Consider the following 22,956-nt stretch of genomic DNA (forward strand, 5'->3'; position numbering starts at 1 on the left):
ACAATTGCGTAGGCAATTTCTTTGAGTCGAGTTTTTGCTGCTGTTGTTGTTGCTGTTGTCAGCAGGAGTCAGACGAGACGCTCAAGTGAAAATGTGATGCATGCGAAATGAGTTTTGATTTGATGACAGCAGGGTGCAGAAGGGGTTTAGCAGGTGGATCCCAGGACTTGCAGAAAGAGATTCGCGACGTTTGTGCATTTTAAACTTATGCGGTTGCTGCTTTTCGGTCCTTGCCATTTGTTGACTTATCTGCGGCACTGTGAGAGGTCTTCTCACTTTGTTTGCCTGGCTTTTGTTTTTTAATTATTTTCTTTTTAATTTTTCCTCTCTTTGAGAAAGATCCTTTGCACATTGGAAATTGTTCACTTTTCGCTGCACTTTCGGCGCTGCCGGAAGTTTTTATATCTGAACAGCTTTACGGGTGATGGAATGAAGTGATAAACCTGTCTGGAAAGTTTCCTTTTTTCCCGTTGAGTTTGCATTTTTCTTGGCCAGCCAAGTTTGAAACAGTCTTATCTGACTTATTCCCCAAATGTCAATGATATTTTTAGATAGCCTAATCCACGGGATCAACAGCAGACAATCCTTTGGGCACCCACAAAGTGAACTCCCCTGAATATAACACATGTAAATCGCCAGCATCAAGTATTCTGCACACAAACCGCATTTGATTTGAGACTCTTCTTGGTCCCCCAACTGGAAATGATATGATTCTCCCCCTTGAGCAATTGTTTTCCACGTGGATTTGACATCCCTACCTTTTAACATTGTTTGGCGTTTACGTACGCATGATTTGCGTTTTGTCGGTGCTCAGTGATTGACATACTTTCCATTATTCGCTCTACAACATGGCCCCCGATAAAAAAGTAACCAATAAACCTACCGAACTGCCTACGCCCTTTTTTTTGGGTTGTGCGACCCTGGTAAAAATAATTTGCGATTATGCGACCCGCATTGAGCGCAGCTGATGTCCGTCAAGGATAAAGGATGCCTCCCTCTTTATACGCTCAGCCGTTTTCCTTTTACCGCTCATATCCTTCTATTGAATTTGGGTTATTGTTGCAATGCAAAAAGTGCCCTGTAACCCGCCTTCTGCATTTGTCACATGAGGCTCGGGGTTTTTGGGTTGGGGGTTGCTTTGGCTCACAGCTACGGGGGTTGTTTCTTGTAAAGGTATTTATACGGTTTGTTGGATTGCGCTGGATTTGATGCACATGCTTCATTAGATCGGGCGGGAGAAAGTACCGAGAATACAGTGCAGACAATCGATGCTAAATCCTAACTGACAGTATGAAAAAACAATCCGAAATGACGGAAATGAAGTTTGCTAAATCCGACTGCAAAGATAGCCATCAATGGGTTATGGATTTTTTTCTTCCGCCCAAACTTGTTTATATCGATTTAATCGATAACCCTAAAAAGGCGAATAAGTTGACAAGCTAATGAACTCAAAAAAAATATCGGTATTTCTCAATCGATAATCGATATTTTCGATAAATTTATTCTATATTAGAAATCGGAGTATCTTCCCGTTTCCAACCACCCAAACACACTGTTCACGCTTACGCATTCAAAATATCCCATATCAAAGGAGCTAATAGTATTTCAAAGAACCCTTATAGTAACCCTCAAAAGTTGTTCAACTCACCATCTTCAAGAGTGCGGGCGATGCGCGAATTCGACGGCTTGCCCTCGACGGATTTGTAAAATGGCACGATGAAAAATTCATACAGCGTGTACTGGACGAGACCGGTGATGGTGCAGGATGAGGCGCCACCTCCGTTCAGAATCGTCAGCATGCGATACTTGGTGCTCTGTGGGGCTGGAGTTCCTCCTCCACCTCCGACTCCTCCATTCTGGTTGGTCTCCCCATCACGTTTGCCGGCAGCGGCAATATTTGGCTTTGTCGAAATCAATGCGGATGCCGAGGCGGATGCGGAGCCCAGCAGCGGATTGGTATTGGTCGTAACGGGCGCCGGATTGTTGACTATTGGATTTGGCAACTGTCTCGCATAGACATAGAAACCCTCGACGTATTTGCCATTGATGATCTGCATGGGTAAGGAAGGCGACGATGAGTAATGGGATGGGATGGGTATAGAGATTCGTCTGTGATGTCGATTACATACCTGCCAGGTGAGCTTCATGCTGGTGGAGTCCACCACACTGGCGTTGCTCAGCTCCACAACATCTCCGGACAGCAGACTGGCACGAGCCTCGCTCAGATCCAGGCCACTATTGAAGTACCGCTGGGGAGGGAAAAGAAAGGAAAGCCAAATTAAGTATTAATGATGGAAATATAAGGGTAAACGTATTATTTTCAGAACTCACCGTTCCCACCGTAATAGGTTCCGACATCGGACTAGGCAGTGATAAGCCATGGGAGTTCTCGGCCCGAATTAGGAAGAAGTAATTCACACCCGGCAGCAAACCCGTTTGGGTGAACGTCGTATTTTGCAGCCTGGTGCCCACAGCCACCCAGCCATCCGTTTCGTTTTTGCCAAACATCTCGATTACATAGCCCACCAGACTGGAGCCACCCACTTTGTTGCTCCTCGTCCAGCTGAGAGTCACCGAATTCTCGCCCTTCTCTACCATTTGCGGTTTTCCCGGTGGTCCTGGATAGGTGGAAAGTTCTGCTGCCCGAAAGAACTTGATATTCGGATTAGTTGGGGTGTCCAAACGTAGGTAGCCACTCCAAGAGGATTTGCCATTGCGATTGCTGGCCACGCAGGTGTATAAGCCCTCATCTTCGTGTCGCTGAAGATCCGAAATGGTTAGGGCTCCTGACTCCGAGAGATTCCTACGTTCGTGTTCCTGCACATCGATGGGTATGCCATCCAGATACCACGAGACCTGAGGCACCGGAGTACCCAGAGTTCGACAAGGCAGAACCACAATGGATTTCACGGGCAGCGTTTGATTCACCGGACCCTGTTCGATAATCGGCGGTGGCAACTCGAATTGCGTATCCACACTGACCACCGTTCGGCTGCTCACACTGCCCACGGCATTCAGGGCATTGCAAGTGACCACCTTTCCGGAATCCTCGCGGGCAAATCGAGCTATTGAAAGTACAGAGCGACCCTCGGGCGTCAGGGTCACTTCCATACGACCATCCCGATAGCCGGGCAGCAAAAGTGAGCTGTTGCCCTCCACCGACCAATAGAGGGTTGGCCGGGGATGTCCATTCGCCTGGCACTCGAACAGCACTTCATCACCGATCTCCACCAGCTGATTCTTGGGGCGTATCACGAATTTGGGGGGTGCTAAAATGGACAAGAAGTAAAGAGGTTAGAGCACTGAGAAAAATGTAAAGGAAAAGTGAAGTCTAGAAAAATCTTTGAGGTTTGAAAACAAGTTATTTAAAGGGAATGAAGGAAATTACTTGAGAAAGTGTCTAGAAGTAGGCAATAAGAAATTTCATATATCGGAGCTAATCCTTTGAATTTTTGAATTGAAATATATTGTAGCATACTTTTGGACACCTTTGTAAAGAACTTAGAAACCCTAGATCAAATTATTCTTGGTTTTTTATAAAAACTGGCGCCCAACGATTTTCTATAAATAAGTGGCGCCCAACGCTTTTCCCCAAGTGCACTCCTTGAGCATTTGCCGCTGCTTTCAGGTAATTAACTTACCGTGAACGGTGAGGATGCCCGTGGCCGTGATGCCGCCCACCGCATTGTCCGCCTCGCAACTGTACTCGCCCATGTCCTCCAGCGTGACGTCGTCCAGCTTCAGACTGCGGTCCTCAAGTACGTGCACACGACCTGTCGAAAGAATGGAGAAAATCGGGGAAATGAATCTCATGTGTGCGGATGTGGGTTGGGATATGAGGATGTGGATTGGGTCCAGCCCAGAACCGAAACCATTCGAAAGAAAAACAAACTTTCTGGCTGTCTGTCTCTGCTTCTGCTTCTACTTCGTTAGTAGTTCAAGTGGCGGAAAAATGGCCAAGCCGTATTCTCCGCAGCCGGAGAGCCAAATAACCGCAGCAAAGTAAGCCAAGACAAGATACGACATAGACGACTACCGACCCCTTTCTCCCAGGAGGAGCACCTTTTGTGGTTTTTTCCCCCGTACAATAAACAGAAAGAAAAGACAAAGGTTCTTTTTTGGGGGGGTGGGGAAGCTGACTCTGCTTTCTTTTTGGTTGGTTGACTGCGAAATAGGTTTTAAATGTGGGTGCTGCTGGCTCACCTTCCTGGCCACTGTGCCAATTGTTTGCTTAACAAAAGTTTAGGACAACAACCGAGGCAGCCGGCAGAGCTCCTTCATCCCCCCACTCCCCTCTATGTGGAATCTTTTCTGCTACTATTTTCTTTGAGGTCTTTAAAGAAGCGTAAACTAGCTGGAGAAAATTGCCGGGCAGATGGGTGGGGGTCTGCCCTCAATGAGGGGTTAGCTGCACTGCCCTTCGGGTTGGCAACTGACTCCGTCTGAAGGACAACATTGCAACAGTCGAGTGTTGTGCAAGCAAAATTGTTGATTGCTGCCAACAGAGATTGGCAATTAACGGAATTAAAAGTTACAGTTGTGTTTGCCCAGTTAGGGCGAAAAAGGGGGCGTGGCCGAGTGGCAGAGGGTTCAAGGGGGTGGCTACCCTGGGCCAAAACCGCACCACCACCCAAACCGTGACCCCAAACTAACAACAGCGAACGGAATTGAAGGGGAAGTAGTGTTGTTATAGAGGTGTTTTCTACACTGTGGAAATTACAAAAAAATAATATTTTAATTTTTAGATCTAGCAAAAAAATACACCCTTGATCTGTTATTAAAAGAAATGGAAATTGTCTTTTGTTTTGTGTTTTTAAAACAATTTTTAATGATTTTTAGATCTGAAAAATTATATTTTTTAATTCATAGTTAAACAACACCGCTGCTCCAAGTTAATTACTTCTCAAATACCAAAAATATTTGCCAGTGCGTTCCGTAAACACAGCCAATTGGCAACACGAAAAGCCACAGGCCAAAGCAACCGCATAAACTAACTTTTTGTTTTGTTTTCTATTTTTTTTTGTTGTCCACAGTGCTCTGTGTGTGTAACGAACCCTCGACTCTACTTGAGCCATGGGTAAACAAAAATGCTTTAATTTCATTTGAAATTGCGGCCTGTGCATGTGTGAATAACTGGCCCAGTAAGAGAGCCACTAACATCGGCAACATGGCTGCCCAGGCATTTCCGGTTAATTGAAGCTGAATGAAGCCAAGGAAACTTACGCAGTGGCATATTGCCGCCGGAGGCAGTGCGTCGCCACAGGACATCGGGCAGGGGATCGCCTCCAATGCGGCACTGGAAGACCACCGAGCTGCCCACCACAGCCGTCTGATTCTGGGGTCCACGGATGAGGAAGGGGCGAACTGCAAAGTAAAGAAAATATATAGTTTAAGCTGGGAAAATATTAAGAGAGGAAATTACACAAACTGAGAAAAATAAAAACGCTTTTTAATTATATATCCTTGACAGATTAGAAATTCTTTGTGAAGGGTGTAATGTAAAAAACAGGAGGCTCTTAAGAAAAAATGCTATTACTTAGATGTGAAATAAAATGAGATGAAATGATAAGAGATAAGATCCCTTAGAGGTTAAAATATTTTTGTATAACTCTATGGTTTTGGATTAAGTTTCAACTGAGTTATGATTTTATAAAAAAGATTTGTGACCTATTTGGTATCATTAAAAATCGGGGGATGAAAAAATATTCACATATAATCCGTTTTTATGTTATGGTAGAAATATATTATTTTAAATAAATACATTTATTTTTACTTACCGTGAACTTTCAGGAAGGCGGTGGCCGATTCCCGGGTGCCAACCACATTCTTGACCACACACTGATACCGTCCATCGTCTGATTGCCGTGCTTCCTGAATGGCCAGGTTGCCGCCATCGACAATGCGTATCCGCTTGTTCCCGGCGAGATTCAGGGTCTGGCCATTCTTGCGCCACGAGATTTGCGGCTCCGGAGATCCTCGGGGGGCACCGCATTCCATCAGGGCCACTTCGCCTTGGGCCACGCGGGTATTTGCCGGCTCCAAACGGAATTCGTCCCGGAGAACTAAGGAGGGTGATAGAGATGGTGGAAAATCCAAGTGAGAATGGAGGAAGGTGGTGTGGGAAAATGGCCCCGAGTAAGAGCTTTGATTGATTCAATATTAATAACTGTCAGGTGTACAGGCAACGTCCACTTTGCCAGGCTACAGCTATACTCCTCCATATTTTATAAGCCAGAGCCAGACCCCTCTGGCTCCCGTCTACCGCCTCAATATGCCAATAAAAGCTTGGTAATGATGCCCGGACTTCAGGTTTACGGCTTTGAACGGACACAACTCTCTCTCTCGCAGAAACAGCCAACGGAAATATTAATAAGCTTTGGCATTTGCAATGCTTATTTTTATTTATTCGCTACCCGCCACTCGCATCTTCTTCGCTCGCATTTTTATTGAGCGAAAATGCAAAATGGTTGGAGCTGAAGTGTACAAAATGTAAAATGCGAAATGCAAAATGCACTTCAATAAACGCATAATGCGCTCCACTGAACGCCAAAGGCACTGGTATAAAAACACACCGCTGATGGTTTCTCTTTGGCAACCCGGTTATCGGACAACATAAGTAGGATAGCGATAGCATGCCGGTGAATGGTCAGGTTTTTATGGCTTTAAGCCCAGCTGAAATCGGAATCCTTTATGGTTTACCGGATTAATTAATCTTAACTTCCTCATCCACCTGAAATCTCTACGACTCGCATGAGCTGGCTATCGATTACGGGGTCAAAAGATGTTGGCCATTTCTCCTCACTGTATTTTACTTGATTTTATTTTATTAATTAGAAAGCAGAGTCGGGAAATCAAGAACCGTGCTAGAGGGGAGTTGAAATGCAGCTGCCCGTTTTGGGGTAAATTTCATGAAATGCAACCCTCCAATTAGCTGGAAATGTTGGACCTAAAGCGCAATCAATCAGTGTCGTTTTTGGATACAATGTTTTACTGGCATTGCAATTGTATAACTGAATGAATTGTTTTTGCTAAGCGCTGAAAAACTTGTCAAAAATTTTTTAAAAATTAAAAAAAGTTTTTGCTATGCCCACAAGTTTGGAATTATACCATAAAGCCACTGTAAATTTACATGAAAACCGGGGAACTGCTGTATTATTATGTACAGGTAATTGCTGTTTAAATACACAACCAATTAGTGTTGCCAAAAATGCAACATATTTACTTACATGCCACTTGCAACGTTGCATTCCTGGAACGGGCCACGCCAAACTCGTTTTTGGCCTCGCACCAATAAGTGCCCGCATCGCTCTCTCGACGTGAGTGGATAACCTGCGGGGATTCAAGGGGGAAAAAAGAGATTATTAGATACACGAGTTAAGAGATTTAAGTAGTTTTCGGGGGCAGCTTAGGCCGGGTCACGTGTCAGATCAAAAAGTCTCAAAATCGCTCATCCGAAATCAAATAAAAGTGAAACGTGCCATGGTCCATTGTCCCTCGATCTCTCTCTGCTTTCTGTAGTCCAGTCTGCGTATACGCAATTTAATTTAATTAAAAAATACATTCAAGCCCAAGGGGTAGCATCCTCCCCATGAGCTGAGTCTGTTGGGCCTTAATCACTTGGCCACTTCAATTTTAATTGGCAACAAGCCGAATCTCGCTTTTGGATGGGGTTGACTTACCCCCAAAAACGAAAAAAATTACAAATTGTTATGGACAATAATAAAAGTAAATTGCTGAACTTGAGCTTTGCCCCGAGGTTCAACTTGAAAGTTTGTGCTGAATTATTTGAGAGCATCTAGTCTCCCTTTTAATTTGTATTCACTTGTTTTTTTAATATTTAAATTTAAAATTTAACACAAATTCAAGACTCACTGAGCCATTAATGATTTGCGGAAAAACAATAACAAAGACAGTGAATTTTGTTGCATTTAATGAAAATAACAGGGGGCAAGAAGGAAAAAACGAGTAGGAATTTAATATAAACAGAGTCCGAGGAAATTGCAATGTCTGATGGGAGAGACAGACAGACGACACCCTTTCGTTGTTTAGAGTTTGGGGATTTCGAGGAGTCTCGTTAGCTGAAATTGCGCAATGTGCACGCACGAAATGATATAGGGGTTGCTTGGGGGTCGAAACCCCAACAACATCTTTTGTTTGTTCATCAGGTTGTTTTCCCTATCAACTAAAATGCAACCAGACGGAAGCCCATAAAATAATATGGGCAGGCCAAAAAAAAAGGCAGAATACCAAAGAATTGCTTATGCACAAATGTTGCGTTTCACATGAGATTCAAGGAGTAGAACTCATCGGCCTGGGAACCCAAATAAAGGAATGCCACGCCCCCATCGACAGCTGTAAAACCCATAATGATAGAGCCGATTCGGAATGAGTTGATTGGTTATGATGTGTACCTTGAGAAAGAATAAACCCCCGGCGGGCAGCATTATGCGATGCGAACCCGTATCAGTCTTCAGTTCGCGACCGTCCTTAAACCATTGAATGGTTGGTGTTGGATTGCCCTCGGCCTGGCAATTAAACGTAAATGGATCATTTTTTGGCACCGTCGTGTCCATGGGATGCTCGATGATGCGTGGATTTTCACCTGGAACGGAAAGAGGGCGAAATGGTTTTTTAATATTATTTCTTTTATTCCTTTCGTGTGTGTGTGTGGTGATGTAAAGTAACCCTACACCGAGTAGGCCACTCAAGTGGCGTGTTGCTTTCCACTTCGAGAGGAGCGGAAAAGGATCACATGTGGGAGATCATCCTCGCGGGACTTCCCCTGTCCTCAAACGAAATTCATCTTTGACGGCTAAACAAGTTTTGTCACTTAATGCAGCGGCAATTAAGAGGCCATTAAGTAGAATGCAGACTGAGACCTCCTTGGTGGGGAAATCCCAGCTGAAATTATGTTAAGCAGCAACGAAATTTCACTTGAGGCGGCTGCTCCTCTCAAATTCAATTAACTTCATGAAAATATTTGCCCGCCCACGGCTTCGCGCACAAAGGACTCATGGACCCCAGCGACTAAACATAAATTTGTGCATGTCGATAAGGATGAAACAAAGGACAACGCTAGATAAACTTTATTAAAAGCAGCAGAAAGTAACGATAGACAGCGAAAGCAGTTGGAACCAAACGAACCAGCCAGCGAACAGTTGGGAAACAGCTGAAATGTAATTACAAAAAGCGCTTAAAGGTGAAAAATGTGTGTGTTTGCCAAACGAAGGGACAGGTAGGTAGGATACTAAAGAGAGCGATGGAAATCCCTGGACTGAGGTCGAATGCCTTTGGTTAGTAACATCATTCAGCCGGAAATTAAGTTTTCCAGATTTATTGAAAGCGGATAGTAATGAGAGCTTGCAGCGCTGCAGAGGTACGGAAAAACCAGAGCAAACAGAAATAGAGATGGGCGAGTATCACTGTTTGAAAATAGGGAACAAGTCACGGGAGGAGGGATTTCAAGGGTTATGTAAGGGTAGATTAGCTATCGACTACTATCAAGAATATTTTATCATCATTATAAAAGTATCAATCCATCATATACTAATTCTAAATAACATCTCCTTGTTTTATAATAACCTGATATAATATATTCTTTCTTTTCTGATCCTAACCCCTCTCCTATTTCATTAAACCCTCCAAGAACTAACCAGATCTGCTCGCAATTCGACACCCAAGGCGTGACCTTTGAACCCCTGGCAATGCCAATATGCAAATCGTATCGCATCGTGACACTGTTATCACTATGAGAAATCACTGAATCAGCATCCAGTGATTTCCATTTCAGCCCAGCAGCAGATGAACGATGACATTTGTCAAATGTGTTTCGGCTAAAAAAGGGGAAAGAGGCTTTTGGGGGGATATAGAAGGATTGCACCTTGGACATTTGTCAATTGCTTTTGTACTTGGCTTTTGATGTTGCTTTTGCTGCTGTTGTTGTTGTGATTGCCACCCGAACAGCAGCCTTTTGTTGTATTCGCCAAGGGCGGGGGGTATGGCCAGAATAAAGGGGGTGGTGAGCTTTGAGCCGTTGTCTGATTTTGGCCATATCCAAAGGCATTGTGCTTGGCCCTTTTGTTTGCTTGAACCCGTTGTCATGGCTACACTCTTGTGTGCTAATTTAAATGATGAAATACACTCGAATAGTTCTGTCATGCCAACAACAGCGCCCTGGCTTATTAAAACCAGAAGCACCAGCAAGTCTGCATATTTTTACAGTTTTTATAACCAACACCTGCCACAAGTTTCTTTGCCGACAAACAAAATATTTAATTAAGCAAAAATCTGCTGCTGGTGAATAAATATTTCAGCATTTTTTTGTTATCCCAGCGAAAGCAAACGAAACCACACAGAAAAGCAGAACTAAAGGGAGACAGGACTTCGATAAGCTAGCCAGAGGAAAAGAAGAAAAAAATCAGGTGAAATGTGTAAACTTTTCAACAAGAATTTTGCACACGCACCAACTCTGCGGCAGTTGTTAAATAAAGAGTTGAAGTTTTTCATAATAATATGTAAAAAGGCACAAACTGAGAGAAAACGGCAGCAGCAGAAAAACTCAGACAACACTGGAGAACAATAAAAGGAAAATGCAGTGTGACTATATGACACTAGTTGGGCTTGAAGGTAAAATAAAGTAATAAATATTTTCACAGAAATATAAGCTTTTAAAAATACTAATATATAAATAATAAATAAATTCATATTTTATAAATTTCGTAAAAGCTTTTTAGGTGTCTGCATTGGTAATTCTATCTTAAAAGCACGCTTAAAGCATGCTTTTACTTTTCTTTTTTGCCTTAAAATCCTTTTTTGTATGTTTCTAACAAAATAAAATCTTGTAAATCCATATTTCCTGCAACTTCTCAGCTTGCACCACACAATTACCCATTTCTCCTCAGCACTTAATTACGCTCATTTGGCATATATGCTCTTCATTTGTTGTGCATGTGGGTGAAAGTACACGTAAACGTGTGTGTGTGTGGGTGGTATGGAAATTTATGCATGCATACACCGTAAGCAAAGAACTCCGCAGAGAAATGTAAAAGAAGTTTTGAGTAAATAAACAGCAACAGGAACAGAGGCAAAAAGTGCTGCCGGCGATGAAATCATGCAAGCATGCACCTAAGCAAACAATCGCGTTCACATTCGGGCTCTAGAAAGAGACGGTCGCTGTGGCGGAGAAAGAGATGGAGAGAAGAAGCTCAGAAAGAGATGGGTATATGGGGGGTCTGCAGAACTCATAATGCGCCACTAACGTGTTGGGGAGTTTTGCGGGCTGCAGCAGGAAACACCAAGAATAATAACAGGAAATGCATTTCGTATAGTCGCTGTTAAGAAATCGCCGGGCTGCTGTCTGTTATCTTAGCTCATGTTGTTGTTCTCCCCGTTGTTGTTTTTGTTTGCTGCCGTTTTTGTCTGTTTGCCCAATATAAGCATAAAAGAAATTGTGTAGCCTGGGAGCAACATGAGAACATTAAGTGGGTGTCATTCGACTGAGATTTACCTAATGCGTAGCTGGCGATTTCTCAAGACCCCTTTAATTAATCGTTGGGAAATTTGGTATACTAATAGATTACGTTCTTAGGAGCCTGCATACCAAAAATCCTGATGTTATCTTTAAAAAATTTCGGAAACATTTTCTTGTAACTTTTACCCATAAAAACAACATGCCCCAAGATAGGGTACCAATGACAAGAAGCATTCACAACTGCAACTACAACTTGATGCTGTTGCATTTCTGCTAATTTGCTGTTGCCCCGTTGTTTGACTTTGGGCCAGTAGGTGCTAAAAGAGACTCCAGACTCCATGGGGTTCTCAGGCATCTTATGCCAATATGCATCATTATTAGCATGTCAACAACATACATGCCAGCACATACACACTCGGTGACAACAAAAATCACAACTTTCCCAACTGACGGCAACATTAAACGTGTATACAAGCAGCTGCTCAAAATGCATATGCAAATAAGTTGGCCAGCTCCTCACCCACAAGACAGACTTGTAATCAAACAACGAATGGCCGCAATTTAAGGGAGCTGAGGTGGCCGGCAAACAGGTGAAGTTGTTGGGAGCAACCTGCCGGAAAACCATCATCAAGGCTACATATGTTCAGATAATTGAAGATGCACATATTCGTACTCATATTATTGTAAATGCCTGCATTTAATGGGCTTTAAGTTAAAGAGCTTTGTAACCAAATCTGCTTTTGACAAGGCTACAATATTAGAAAATGTGATCATGCATGTGATTAATGCGTTAATAACTAACAATGGATTTCGGAGCATTTATATAGGTCCTAAATATGATCACTATCTATTTGTTTAATTAAATGAATACAATAGAGCTGTCAGTTGCCACTTAAATGTATTTGTAAAATTTACCACTAAGTTTCCAGACTTGTTTTTATAAATATCCACTCAAAGTAATTTGTTTAATGCTTAAAACTCCATTTGTGAAATTATTTAATTTTCCCTTCAGTACAACTAAACTTTATTTATCCCTCGTCAGAAAGTAAAAGTTTTTTTCGCTGCTGCCCTCACAAATCACAGAATGTCAAACTGTGGCAGCTTGAGTACTGCTGCAACCATTTTCCTTTTTTGCGTTCGCCTTTTCTATTTTTCCCCGGTTTAAAAAATGGGGGAAAGCGACAGGTTGGAAAGTCCTTGATGTGAACTGTGACGTCAGGCGAGGAGGGTCTGTTAAAAAATTAACTGAGCTCCAGCAAGTCCTGTTCCTGTTTTAGTGCCATTTTGATATTCGTTGGTTCTTTTTATTTTTACACCGAAAATATAAAGGCAACTATTTAATATAGTATTTTATAATATTTAAACAAATTTTAGTGATAATAATTAAGCCAGAAAAGCCTATTTTAAACATTGTTTTCTATTTTTGCTTACAGTTTATTTATTGGAATATTAAATCTGCCTGTCGAATCAAATTTTTTCTCTGTCTTTTCTTGCCCCAATATTGCTGTCGTTGTTCTTTCTTATTTTGCAGTGGCTCAACAACAAACTGAACAATAATTTATAAGCTTTTAGTGCAACGCGACTTCTCGGGCAACAACAGCAAAGTTTTTGATTTTCCGCCAGCTGATGGAGGTTGCTGTTTTGTTGCTATTTCAACTTTCTGCTACCATTTATTTATTTATGCTGAAATGTTTAATTTTTAATGGGCATGCAACTCGCCCAGGCAGCCAACTCGAAATGGGGTATCCTTTTGCGTTGGGGGTTTCCTGAGAGCTTGAGGAGTTCGTAAGCCTTTTGCACAACTTTTGCCACTTAAGCTTTTGTACAAGTAAATGGGGAATTGGAGTGGGTGTTTGTGTATTTCCGTATATGGGTATTCCAGATTTGTGTTTACAGACTGGTTTTCAGTGAAGATGAAATGCGCTTATAAATGTTCACTCACTTTTTATAACAGGTATTAGACTAAAAGTCTACAGAATATGGTTTAAGTCCAAAGAATATTTTAAAATAATTTTCAAAATTTGTTTTAATTTTTTTTGTATTAGAGAATTTTCTTGTCGTTGTTGGATTTTTTTTTAAAAAGTCAATGTGTTTCAGGAAAATTTTTCACTCATTGTTTTTTGTTTTCATTTGTTTGCTTTTGTATTTGCGCGCCTTGCGTTTGCTTTTCTGCGTCTTCGCCTCCTGGTTATTGTTGTTTTTTGTTTGCTTAGACGGTCGGGAGGGAAAACAGCAGGGAAAAACTAAGACGAGGGGGTTTCTGGAGAACAACAACATCCTCGAGCGGAAGCTGCCCGGTTGCCAATTATTTAAATGCTGGTATTTACCTACCAACACGGCGGATGTGGGCCAACTCACAGGGAAATATAAGGAACGCGTGAGTTGGGGTAGCAAAGGCGGACTTCTGGCAGCATAAATCATTATCACATTTATGTAATATGCACAACGGGCCAAGATTTTCGGGTGTTTCTCTGAGAGGAGTGGGTATTCGAGGAAATCCAGCTCCGACAGGCAAGAGAACAGCCAAATATTTGCCCGAAATGTAACCCGAGGGCAACAATAAAAACCGCAATAAACCAACAGGGATTATGGACCATAATGTGAGGATTTTCAACAAGCTTCGGGAAACTCATACGATACCATATCCCGTTCCCTACTCTTCCTATCCCTTCGATGACTTTGGCTTTTATTGTTTTCGTTATTACGGCGATAGCAAAAAAAAAGAAGAAAATGCAGAAGAAATCAAAAAATCAAATAAATTATTCAAAATGTTGTTTGGGCCAAACACGCATATTAATAGAAGAGTAACATATTGCTTTATCCTGAGACCCAGATGAACCCTCAAGAACCTTTGAGTCCCTTCCCATCTGGAGTCAATCCCGTTGGGCGGGGCATTTGATTAGGCAAAACCAGAAACGAGAAACCGCAGGCGCCTCCCCTGCTGAGAGCTATAGAAATGAGATGGCCACAGTGGGTTAAAGATGATAAAAATATTTGGGAAATATCAGAAAGCATATTCGAAGATTACGTTAAGGCCTACAAAAAATATTTTTCTATTTTGTTTATAAAAAAAATTTAAAAGTATGATAGCTAAATAACCTTTACATGATTATTAAGAATTTATTTATTGAGGAGTCTTAAAAAAAATATAATAATCAATCACATGTATGTATATGCTTCCTTTTTTATTAAAACAATGGGGTAATCAGCACCTTGATTAACTATTTTATTTTCCAAATAATTTATAGAAAATTATAAATATAAACCACTGTTTCTGAAGCCATTTGTCTAGTCTGGAGCATTTTCATCGCACATTTTCAATGTCAAATTTATGCCAGGGCACGCCAACTCGAGTCTGGCGGAGTCGCTAATGAGCCAAATCGCCCGAAGGTGCCAAGGAAAATGCTCCAGACTCAGACAGTCGGTCTTTCGGTCTGTCCCATCTTGGTTTTGGTCTTGGTTCTGGAGATTTTTTTCGCACATTGTACGCATATTGTTAATTTGGCGCCACAGGGTACGAAATTCCCAGACCACCGACCCCATTTCCCCTTTTTCCCTAGAACAACTTTTCCATTGTCTAAAGGGGTTTTCAGGAGGGGTTTCTCTGCTCTGCTCCATTTTTGTGCGACTTTTGCGCTGTTAATTAAATTCGACATTCAAGTCTCATGTGAGTGTGGGGTTTTTTTTTTGAGGGATTCGAGAGGGTGAGTAAAACCACTTTCCGCCAAAGGGAATTTGGGATCCAAGTTTCCTCTCACTCACTTCGCTTATCAGCAAAATATGCATTTTTGCTGAAAAGAAGAAACCGCCACAAAAACGTCGCCAGTTCGCCTCGGCTCTTATCAATAATTTCATAAATGAAAAACACTGAAATCCTTTTAAAGGTTCCAACCAGCATATTTACAATCCCAGTCCCCAGTCATAAATATATATGAGAGGTGCACGCAAAAAAAAGGGACTCATATGGCTGGGAAAAAAGGGGGGACTATCAATGTCATATTTTTTACACAGCTTTTTTATCAACTCTTTTATAGTTTATATCTTTGTTTTCTATCTTGCCTTCCTTTTTGGCTCCATTTACTCGAATGGAAAAGGGTTTCTGAGTGGGCAACCGTTGGCTTTATTGAGAAATTGCATTGGCCAAGAGAACGTTTATCCAACTTCTGATGTAACCAAAACTGTATCTCGAGGTTATCCTACACATAATATCTTTTATGAAGTCAGCTAAGAGCTATGCTAATCCAAAATCTGCATTATAATGTGAGATCATTTGTCAAAAGATGAAGTGATAAAGATGATGTATGGTGAATGCTTTGCATAATGAAGGTGAAAATGGTAGGAGATGGAGTTTAAGATACTCTATAGATGGTTAAGACATTATGATGTTGTAGGAAGACCATAACTATAAGAAATCCATTATGTTGTTAATGATTTTTTTAATTAATTATTTGCACTTCATAGAACTTATTATCCCAAATATACATTAAATATTTGTGATGTTTTAATTATTTTCCACATCTGTTTCCGAACAAATTTTGGAGTTCACTTTAATAAGACACATCTATAAGCGGATAAATTGCCACTCCCTTCATGTTTTTAACCCTCAAAATTTCTAATACAACCCCAGAGAACTGCCAGTCATCACACCCTCGAAAAATTGAAAAAATAATCCCATCAAGTCTGTCATTATCACCTGCCAGAAGTTCATATCGAAACCAATATGCCCAACGTTCAACCTAAATAGAGTATGTATTGTGACAACTACATAATAAATGAAAAAATGGCTGCGTGGAAAAAAAAGTTTGAACCAAAATCCAATTAATCATTCAGTCTAATCTCTTAATTGTATTTTATTTAGATTTTAATTTGCTTATTTCATAAGCCGATTTGGACAATTTCACAGTTCGCATTGTGCGGTAAACGAAACCCGAAACCGAGTTAAAACCCAGAATGAAATTCATTTGGATGATGTAAAAGCACCAAAGTTCATAATTTGTCAATTTTTCTTGTGGCTCCAAATTAATTACATTTGTCATGCCCATTGACATTTCGACAAGTTTTCTATTAATTATTTTTGATAGATGTTGGAACTGTTAAAAATACAACCCGAAAGCTCTAGGAAATGTGTCAATGGCTTGTCTGATTTATGACTGCGACACAGTTTCCAGAAACCGAAATGCTCCACATTTAATATTGGAATTCCGTTTGGCCAGCCAGATCTCTCCAACAGATCGTTATGAATTTTTCGGTTTTTTGCTTACCTAGAAAGAGAAGAAAGCAAGAAAATTTATTAGTAAATCGTGTGGTGCATGAAGAATGCGGTAGCCCTACTGATTTCGGGGAAATCTTGAGAGTAAGAGAGAAAATCCAGTAGCCCCCGAAACTGAAAACCAGACTCAAACCAGTGCCATAAAACAATTGCACATAAACCTCGTTTATGGGACGGACTGTCGCATGTGCAGCATAAATTATGTTTTGTCGTTTTGACATCCCTGACAGATATGCATCTATGTTATAACCCCCGGATCCGTACGGCCAGCTGCCTGCCTTCCAATCCAATCCAACAAAGAGATCATTATCGAGTCGGGTAAGGGTAAGGGTCGACTTGGGGCAGCACAAAAACACACAGCAAGCCAAGGCACAAAAAAAAAAATGCTCACAGATGTCGTTTATTGAATATCGATTTACGCCGACTTCGTTAGAGAAAAACGCATGTTAAATGTAAATATGAATAAATGAGCTGAAAAACGGCAGCAGAAATAGCCGTCCGACTATGATCATAAATAAGGCTAGCGATCTGAGGCGAGGGTTCCGACCTTCCGACTCTGCGACTCGAGTGCCCACTAATAAAAGCCGACTGGAGCTCTCAATGTCACATGTTGCATGTCCTGCAGGCAGACGAAGGAATCCATCGTCCAACATCCAGGGCCACTCGAAGCGCGAAACTCAACACTGGCCAAGGGGATGGGGAAAAGTTGGAGGGATGACAATCTATATAAGGTCGAAGTGGAAATGCCCTTAGAACTGTATAGGGCAAAGAAATTCTTAATGGACTGTGTATTGTGATTTCCAGCTCAATGGTTTTGGTAATACTTACTGAACAATAGGAGTCAATTTCAAGTATTTACAGAAGCAATAAGCTAATGTAGTGTTCTATAAGTTATATGAACATACTTTCTACCTATGAATTTAAATAGCTTGAGATCAATGTATTACACATTAGAAAGATTTTAATTTATTTATATCTGGAATGGATATTGTGTTCTCAATATTTTTTATGGGATCAATATAATCATATAATATGAGAATCACATTCTACAAAAAGATTTGAATACTCTAGGATAGATATTTTAGACCTCAATGAAATTTTTAAGAGATGTATTTTTTTTATAATCGATGGCAATCATTTTGATAAAATAATACTGTGAATATTCTTTATTTTTCCAGCTTATAAAAAATGTAAGCAAGTTTAGTAATACCCTTTATTTAGGGTATCCATTTAGCGATGATATGAAAAGCGAAAAAATAAACAGCCTCATCGGCCCTGGGCAAAGATTTCCAACTCGGATAAGCAGAAGGCAGGACAACGGCGAGACTTGAACCACAAAAATGAAAAAATATATATAGCAGGAGAAGAAAGAAGGGTTGCCGTCTCTTGCGATGATTGATTTCATGCCAAAGTTGATTTCAATCAGCAATGTTTATGCAGTTTTTTTGCCCCTCGACGCTTTTTTCTGTCGTCGTCTGCGGACTTTAGTCGCTTGGGGGTTGGCTTTTGACAAGAATTATGACACTAGCCATATTTGGAGGCCAGTCATTCTGCAGAGTCTGGGGGGAAAAAGGGCAGGGGGCGGGGCAACTGTCGTTTAATTGCCAAAAGCGCATAATTATAAGGCGTACCGAACGGAGCGACAAGAAGCGTTCACTGAACCTCCTTTTCAATCGGTGCCCCGGGCCGTGAAAAAAGGAAATCAAAAAGCTAATAGGCTTTTTGGCACTGGCCCATTGTCCGAAAACTCGAGTACCAGCAGCTTAAGCGACACAAAACGAAAAGAAACAACGTTAATCAAGAGCCATGAAATCGCATCCAAAGAGAAAACATCCAGGGAACCCACAAAATGCGAAGAAAACACCATCGAAATAAGCAGAAGCAAATCAACAGATTCTAAGAGTTATTATGGGAGTCAAGAAAACAGACTTGATGATGATACAAATTGCTGTTATTAAAGCGCGAGCGGAAGACGAAACAAAGTGGTTGGGCAGATACGAAGATGCTTTTTAAATGAAATGAGATACTTTGAGGGGGGATATAATATGCTGAATGCATTACACTCTTAAAGAGATTAAATACTCATCCTGTTATCAAAAAAATGTTTAAAAAATTATACAAAATATAAAACTCAAAAATAAAACATGAAAAATTTTCAACCAGTTGGCCAACCAAAAAATCTTCTACCCTTGAGCTGCTTTTGGGGCGCAAAAAGCCATTAAAACGAACCCTTATTATCCTCAACTAATGTCCAGGCCCAGAGCCTTTGCCTTTGCCTTTGGCCCTCGGGCAAACTGATTTAAGCTTCTTTGGCACACACAACATTTAATAAGCGTTAAAAGTAAATGTCATTAGAGAAGGCATCTTCTCCTTTTCCTTCTCCGTTGGCAGCATTCTGCGCTGACACTTGATGAGCTGTCATAACATTAGATCATGAAGGTCTACCACCGCCCACAACTGCCCATTTTTCCCACTCTAGTCCCTCATTAGTCTTGCGAGCAACTGTTTACTCAGCTTATTATGATAAACATTAAGAGTCCATCGCTGGACGGCCAAGACTTTAACGCACTTTAACTTGATTCTCCCTCGAATAAGAAAACTGCTCTAATTGATTGATTGATGGGCCGCATTGGGTGATTGACTGGCCATATGCCAGAGTCAAAGGTGTCAGAGAAAGTTTTTCTTTTTTAAATAAACAGATGAAATATTTATTTGACTTGCTGAAACGTTTCCAGCATTTTCGTTATACTTATTTTTGTTTAATATTTTTAGAGCAGCTGTCATCGCGCGGGGAAATTCGATGCGCTTAATGAAAAGCGACACTTGAAGACTGGCTGGGAAATGCGCATGAGGGGAAAATTCTCTATGGTCTGACTAATCAAGGAATTATGAGACGATTTGTTACAGAAAACTATATCGAGATTGTGGTGGTCTGGAAAAATCTTCCAAGAATGAGAACTTGATTAAGATGTGGGCTCTCATAGAGCCTAAAGAGCGTGAATGATTTGGGTAGGGAATACATGCCATATATCCCCCATATCTAAACGGCTTTGCCACTGCATCTTAAGCCCTGGTCTTTGATTGCAACTTTTTTCTACTCACAAATGACTTCCGCCACAGACACAAATTATAATGTAAATCGATGCAACATGAACATGAAATATAATTGAATTGAAAATGTTGCCACACACGGGAGCAACAGCAACCACTGACAGGCGACAGCAGCAGCAAAGGGCAAAATGCTAATAAATGCAAACCAAAAAAAATTCAGCGACTTGCAGCAGGAGCAGCAGCAACTCTAAACACAAAGCAGCAACATCAGCAAAGACAACAGCAACATGAGGCACTGAGACAACGACAACGTCATGTAACTTGTAACTTGTAACTGGGCATCAAATATGGCCAGTCGAAGGGGGAAAAGAATGTTACTTGGGCGGCAATATATCATCAAAGTGGATATATCCAGTCGACGGACGGATCATCAGCGGTGGAAGGCAGTATAGAAAAAGATACAACCCCGCAGCAGCAGCAGCAGGAGCAGCATCAAATCAATGCAATTTCCATTTGTAAATGACCAAAATGAGCAACCACAAACGAATGTCAGGTTTTCTTGGCTCGTTTTTTTTCGGTTTCAGAATGTTTGGACCACCTGGAGGAGCCACTGATAGAGTTCTTAGAGCCTGATCCCGCCTTTTCTTTCCCCACTCCAAGTTCTGACATTCCATTTTCGCTATAATTAATAAACACATGGCAAAACAATTTATCAGTGGCTGCTGGCGCCCGAGTCATGGCAAATCGATTAAGCAATCTCCGGCTGAACAGCAAAAAAAAAAAAAAAGGAAAATGAATTAAAAATTACACAAAAAAGCAGTAAAACTGCGACTCATGTGAGTTCAGAAATATGAAAAACGACGCCGACTTTGGTGATGCATGTTGCCAAAGGGCAGCAGCAACTTCAAGACTTGCCCCCCGGCAACTAGAAGGCAGGATGGAAAAAAAGCACCAAGAAACCAAGAAAACTTGTCTGCTCTTTCGGGCAGATTTCTTTGCTTTTGCTTTACTTTGGCGGCAGTGGCAGTAGGAAGAAAAAAATTCAATTTAAAAATTATTGCTGCACTTTGCTTGTTGCTCGTTGGTTGTTGGTTGTTTGTTGTTGCTGGTTGCTGGTTGCTCGTTGCACGGCAGCAACATGTGACTCCTCCGGCCACCAAAAACATGTAGATTATTTTAAAAGGCTGAAAGAAAAATGGCTTTGCGAGGAGCAACATAATTTGTTGCCAGCAACATGTCCAAAGTTCTTCGCGAATGGCAGCCTAAAAGTTTAATTTCGCATTTGGCATTTGGCTCATTTGCATTTTACTGTCAAATTAATCCAATTTAACACAAGAACCGCGACTCCAATGGGGGGAATTTCAATCCATTTCAGAGGGCCACGCAAAATGCGGCCTGCCAAAACGAACAACATAATTACCGTTAAGAATTGCGAGGAGCAACATCAGCAACAGCAACAGCAACAGCAAATGCAACAGCAACATCAACAGCAGCAACAATAAGAGACATGCCCCGGACAGGCAGCAGAACACAGAACGTTTTGGGCTCCTTAATTGCCATTGGGAGACTCCATTTGGCATGGCCAAGAAGTCCAAGGAGTCGAAGAGTCCCAGAGTCCGGGTTCCAAGGCAGCTGCCCAAGTGGCCAAGAGCACGATTCTGCAGGCCGAACTCCACTCCGCGCATTAGCAATATGGGAAACGAATCGGGGCTGCTCTTGACCACAGGTAAAACGCAGCAGCAGCGGCAGCAGCAGCAACAGCGGCAACATTGCGGCATGTGCAACATGTTGCTGCCTGCTCCCTGTTGCACGTATCGATCGCATTCCGCGTTCCTAATTCGCTAGCATTTTACCAAAGCTTCTTTACCATATTCAGTTGGAGTCGGTTAGTAGGGGGGGTAAAGGGGAAGAAAGGCAGCAGATAGCGCGACTTGACTTGACTTGACTGTCGCAAATCAGATACAAGAAAAGTGCTCGCCAAGGGGTGAAGAGTCGAGTCGGGGATCCAGGAGAGACAATGCTGGACCCTGTGTTTAGCATATGCAGATGGGTCCGGGTCTGGCTCTGAAGCTCCATCTAAACACTGCGAAAAATATATGCTTTTATTGGATATATTAGAACCAGAAAGGTTGTATCATTACTAAAACATCGCAAAACCTCTTTAGATTTACATTTAAAAATATGAACATATAACAATACTCGGTTAAAACGTCCAACGATTAAAATGATAATAAACCTAAATTGAAGCATTATCGAACCATTGATCATAAAAATTAGAAAAATATATGTAGAAAAATACGTTACTAATCAAGTTATTTAATTATATCTAAACAATTTTCTCGTATTTAGAGTATGATGCAATGAAGCACAATATCAAAATAAAATATATGATCTATGAAATGATCAACTAGTAAATTCAAAGATCAGTGGGCTATACAATATAGTTTATCATGCATTATTCATTATATAGAATTTACTTTTAAGATGTATTATTCTATGAAGTACTATTCTAGCTACATTTTCCTTGCAGTGCATAATTTCGTTGTCTCTCCGCGGTTACGCACGCTGGATTTGCAGCTTAAAATATTTGCATACATTGACTCTCCAGCCAACACTCGTCGCTCTTTCTTTCCGCAGGTACGAAATATATTAAATTTAAAACGGACCTCGAAACGAAACGAAAATATGTTAAACGCGTGACTAATGTGAGAACGTTCCATGAGATACATTTGGTTCGTTAGCTTTGGCTCCCAGTGCTGATCAATGATCAAAGACCGACAACGGGAACTGTGGAGCCAAAGTTGGCTAATTAGCTATGCGAACTATGAGATACACAACACGAGATACCATGTATCTCAAAATGCCTCGGGCCTCATGCGTGCAATTCGCGGCGTTTTTCGGCTTAGCTTAGCTAAGCTGGGAGAAAGAAAGAAAGTTTAACTCGATTTACTTCCAATTAGCTGCCATTTTCGGCTATTTGTGTGTGTATCTGTGTGGGCGCCAAATTTGTAGCTCAAAATTGCACAGATACGGATACGAGCTAAGGAACGAACCAAACCGAACCGAACCCCAAAGAGTCTGTAATTTGACTAAAGACTGAAATTTGAATGATCGCTTTGGCTAAGTGGAGTCTGCAGAGTCTGAAGTTTAGCGTTTAGCGACTTTG

At 41.3% G+C, this 22,956-nt stretch overlaps 1 protein-coding gene across 1 annotated transcript in view; it reads right to left on the reverse strand.

Moving 5' to 3' along the window:
• Positions 1 to 22,956, reverse strand: part of robo2 (roundabout 2) — a 44,067-nt gene that overhangs the window by 10,415 nt on the left and 10,696 nt on the right. The window contains exons 2-9 of the mRNA XM_036821746.3: positions 8,412 to 8,602; positions 7,227 to 7,329; positions 5,778 to 6,062; positions 5,224 to 5,364; positions 3,642 to 3,773; positions 2,332 to 3,269; positions 2,130 to 2,249; positions 1,649 to 2,051 (exon numbers count right to left, since the gene is read on the reverse strand). Coding sequence (XP_036677641.3) covers positions 1,649 to 2,051; positions 2,130 to 2,249; positions 2,332 to 3,269; positions 3,642 to 3,773; positions 5,224 to 5,364; positions 5,778 to 6,062; positions 7,227 to 7,329; positions 8,412 to 8,602 — 2,313 coding nt within the window. The remainder of the gene's footprint in view (positions 1 to 1,648; positions 2,052 to 2,129; positions 2,250 to 2,331; positions 3,270 to 3,641; positions 3,774 to 5,223; positions 5,365 to 5,777; positions 6,063 to 7,226; positions 7,330 to 8,411; positions 8,603 to 22,956) is intronic.

The sequence above is a fragment of the Drosophila suzukii genome, chromosome 2L (assembly GCF_043229965.1).
Source record: "Drosophila suzukii chromosome 2L, CBGP_Dsuzu_IsoJpt1.0, whole genome shotgun sequence".
Classification (NCBI taxonomy): Eukaryota; Metazoa; Arthropoda; class Insecta; order Diptera; family Drosophilidae; genus Drosophila; species Drosophila suzukii.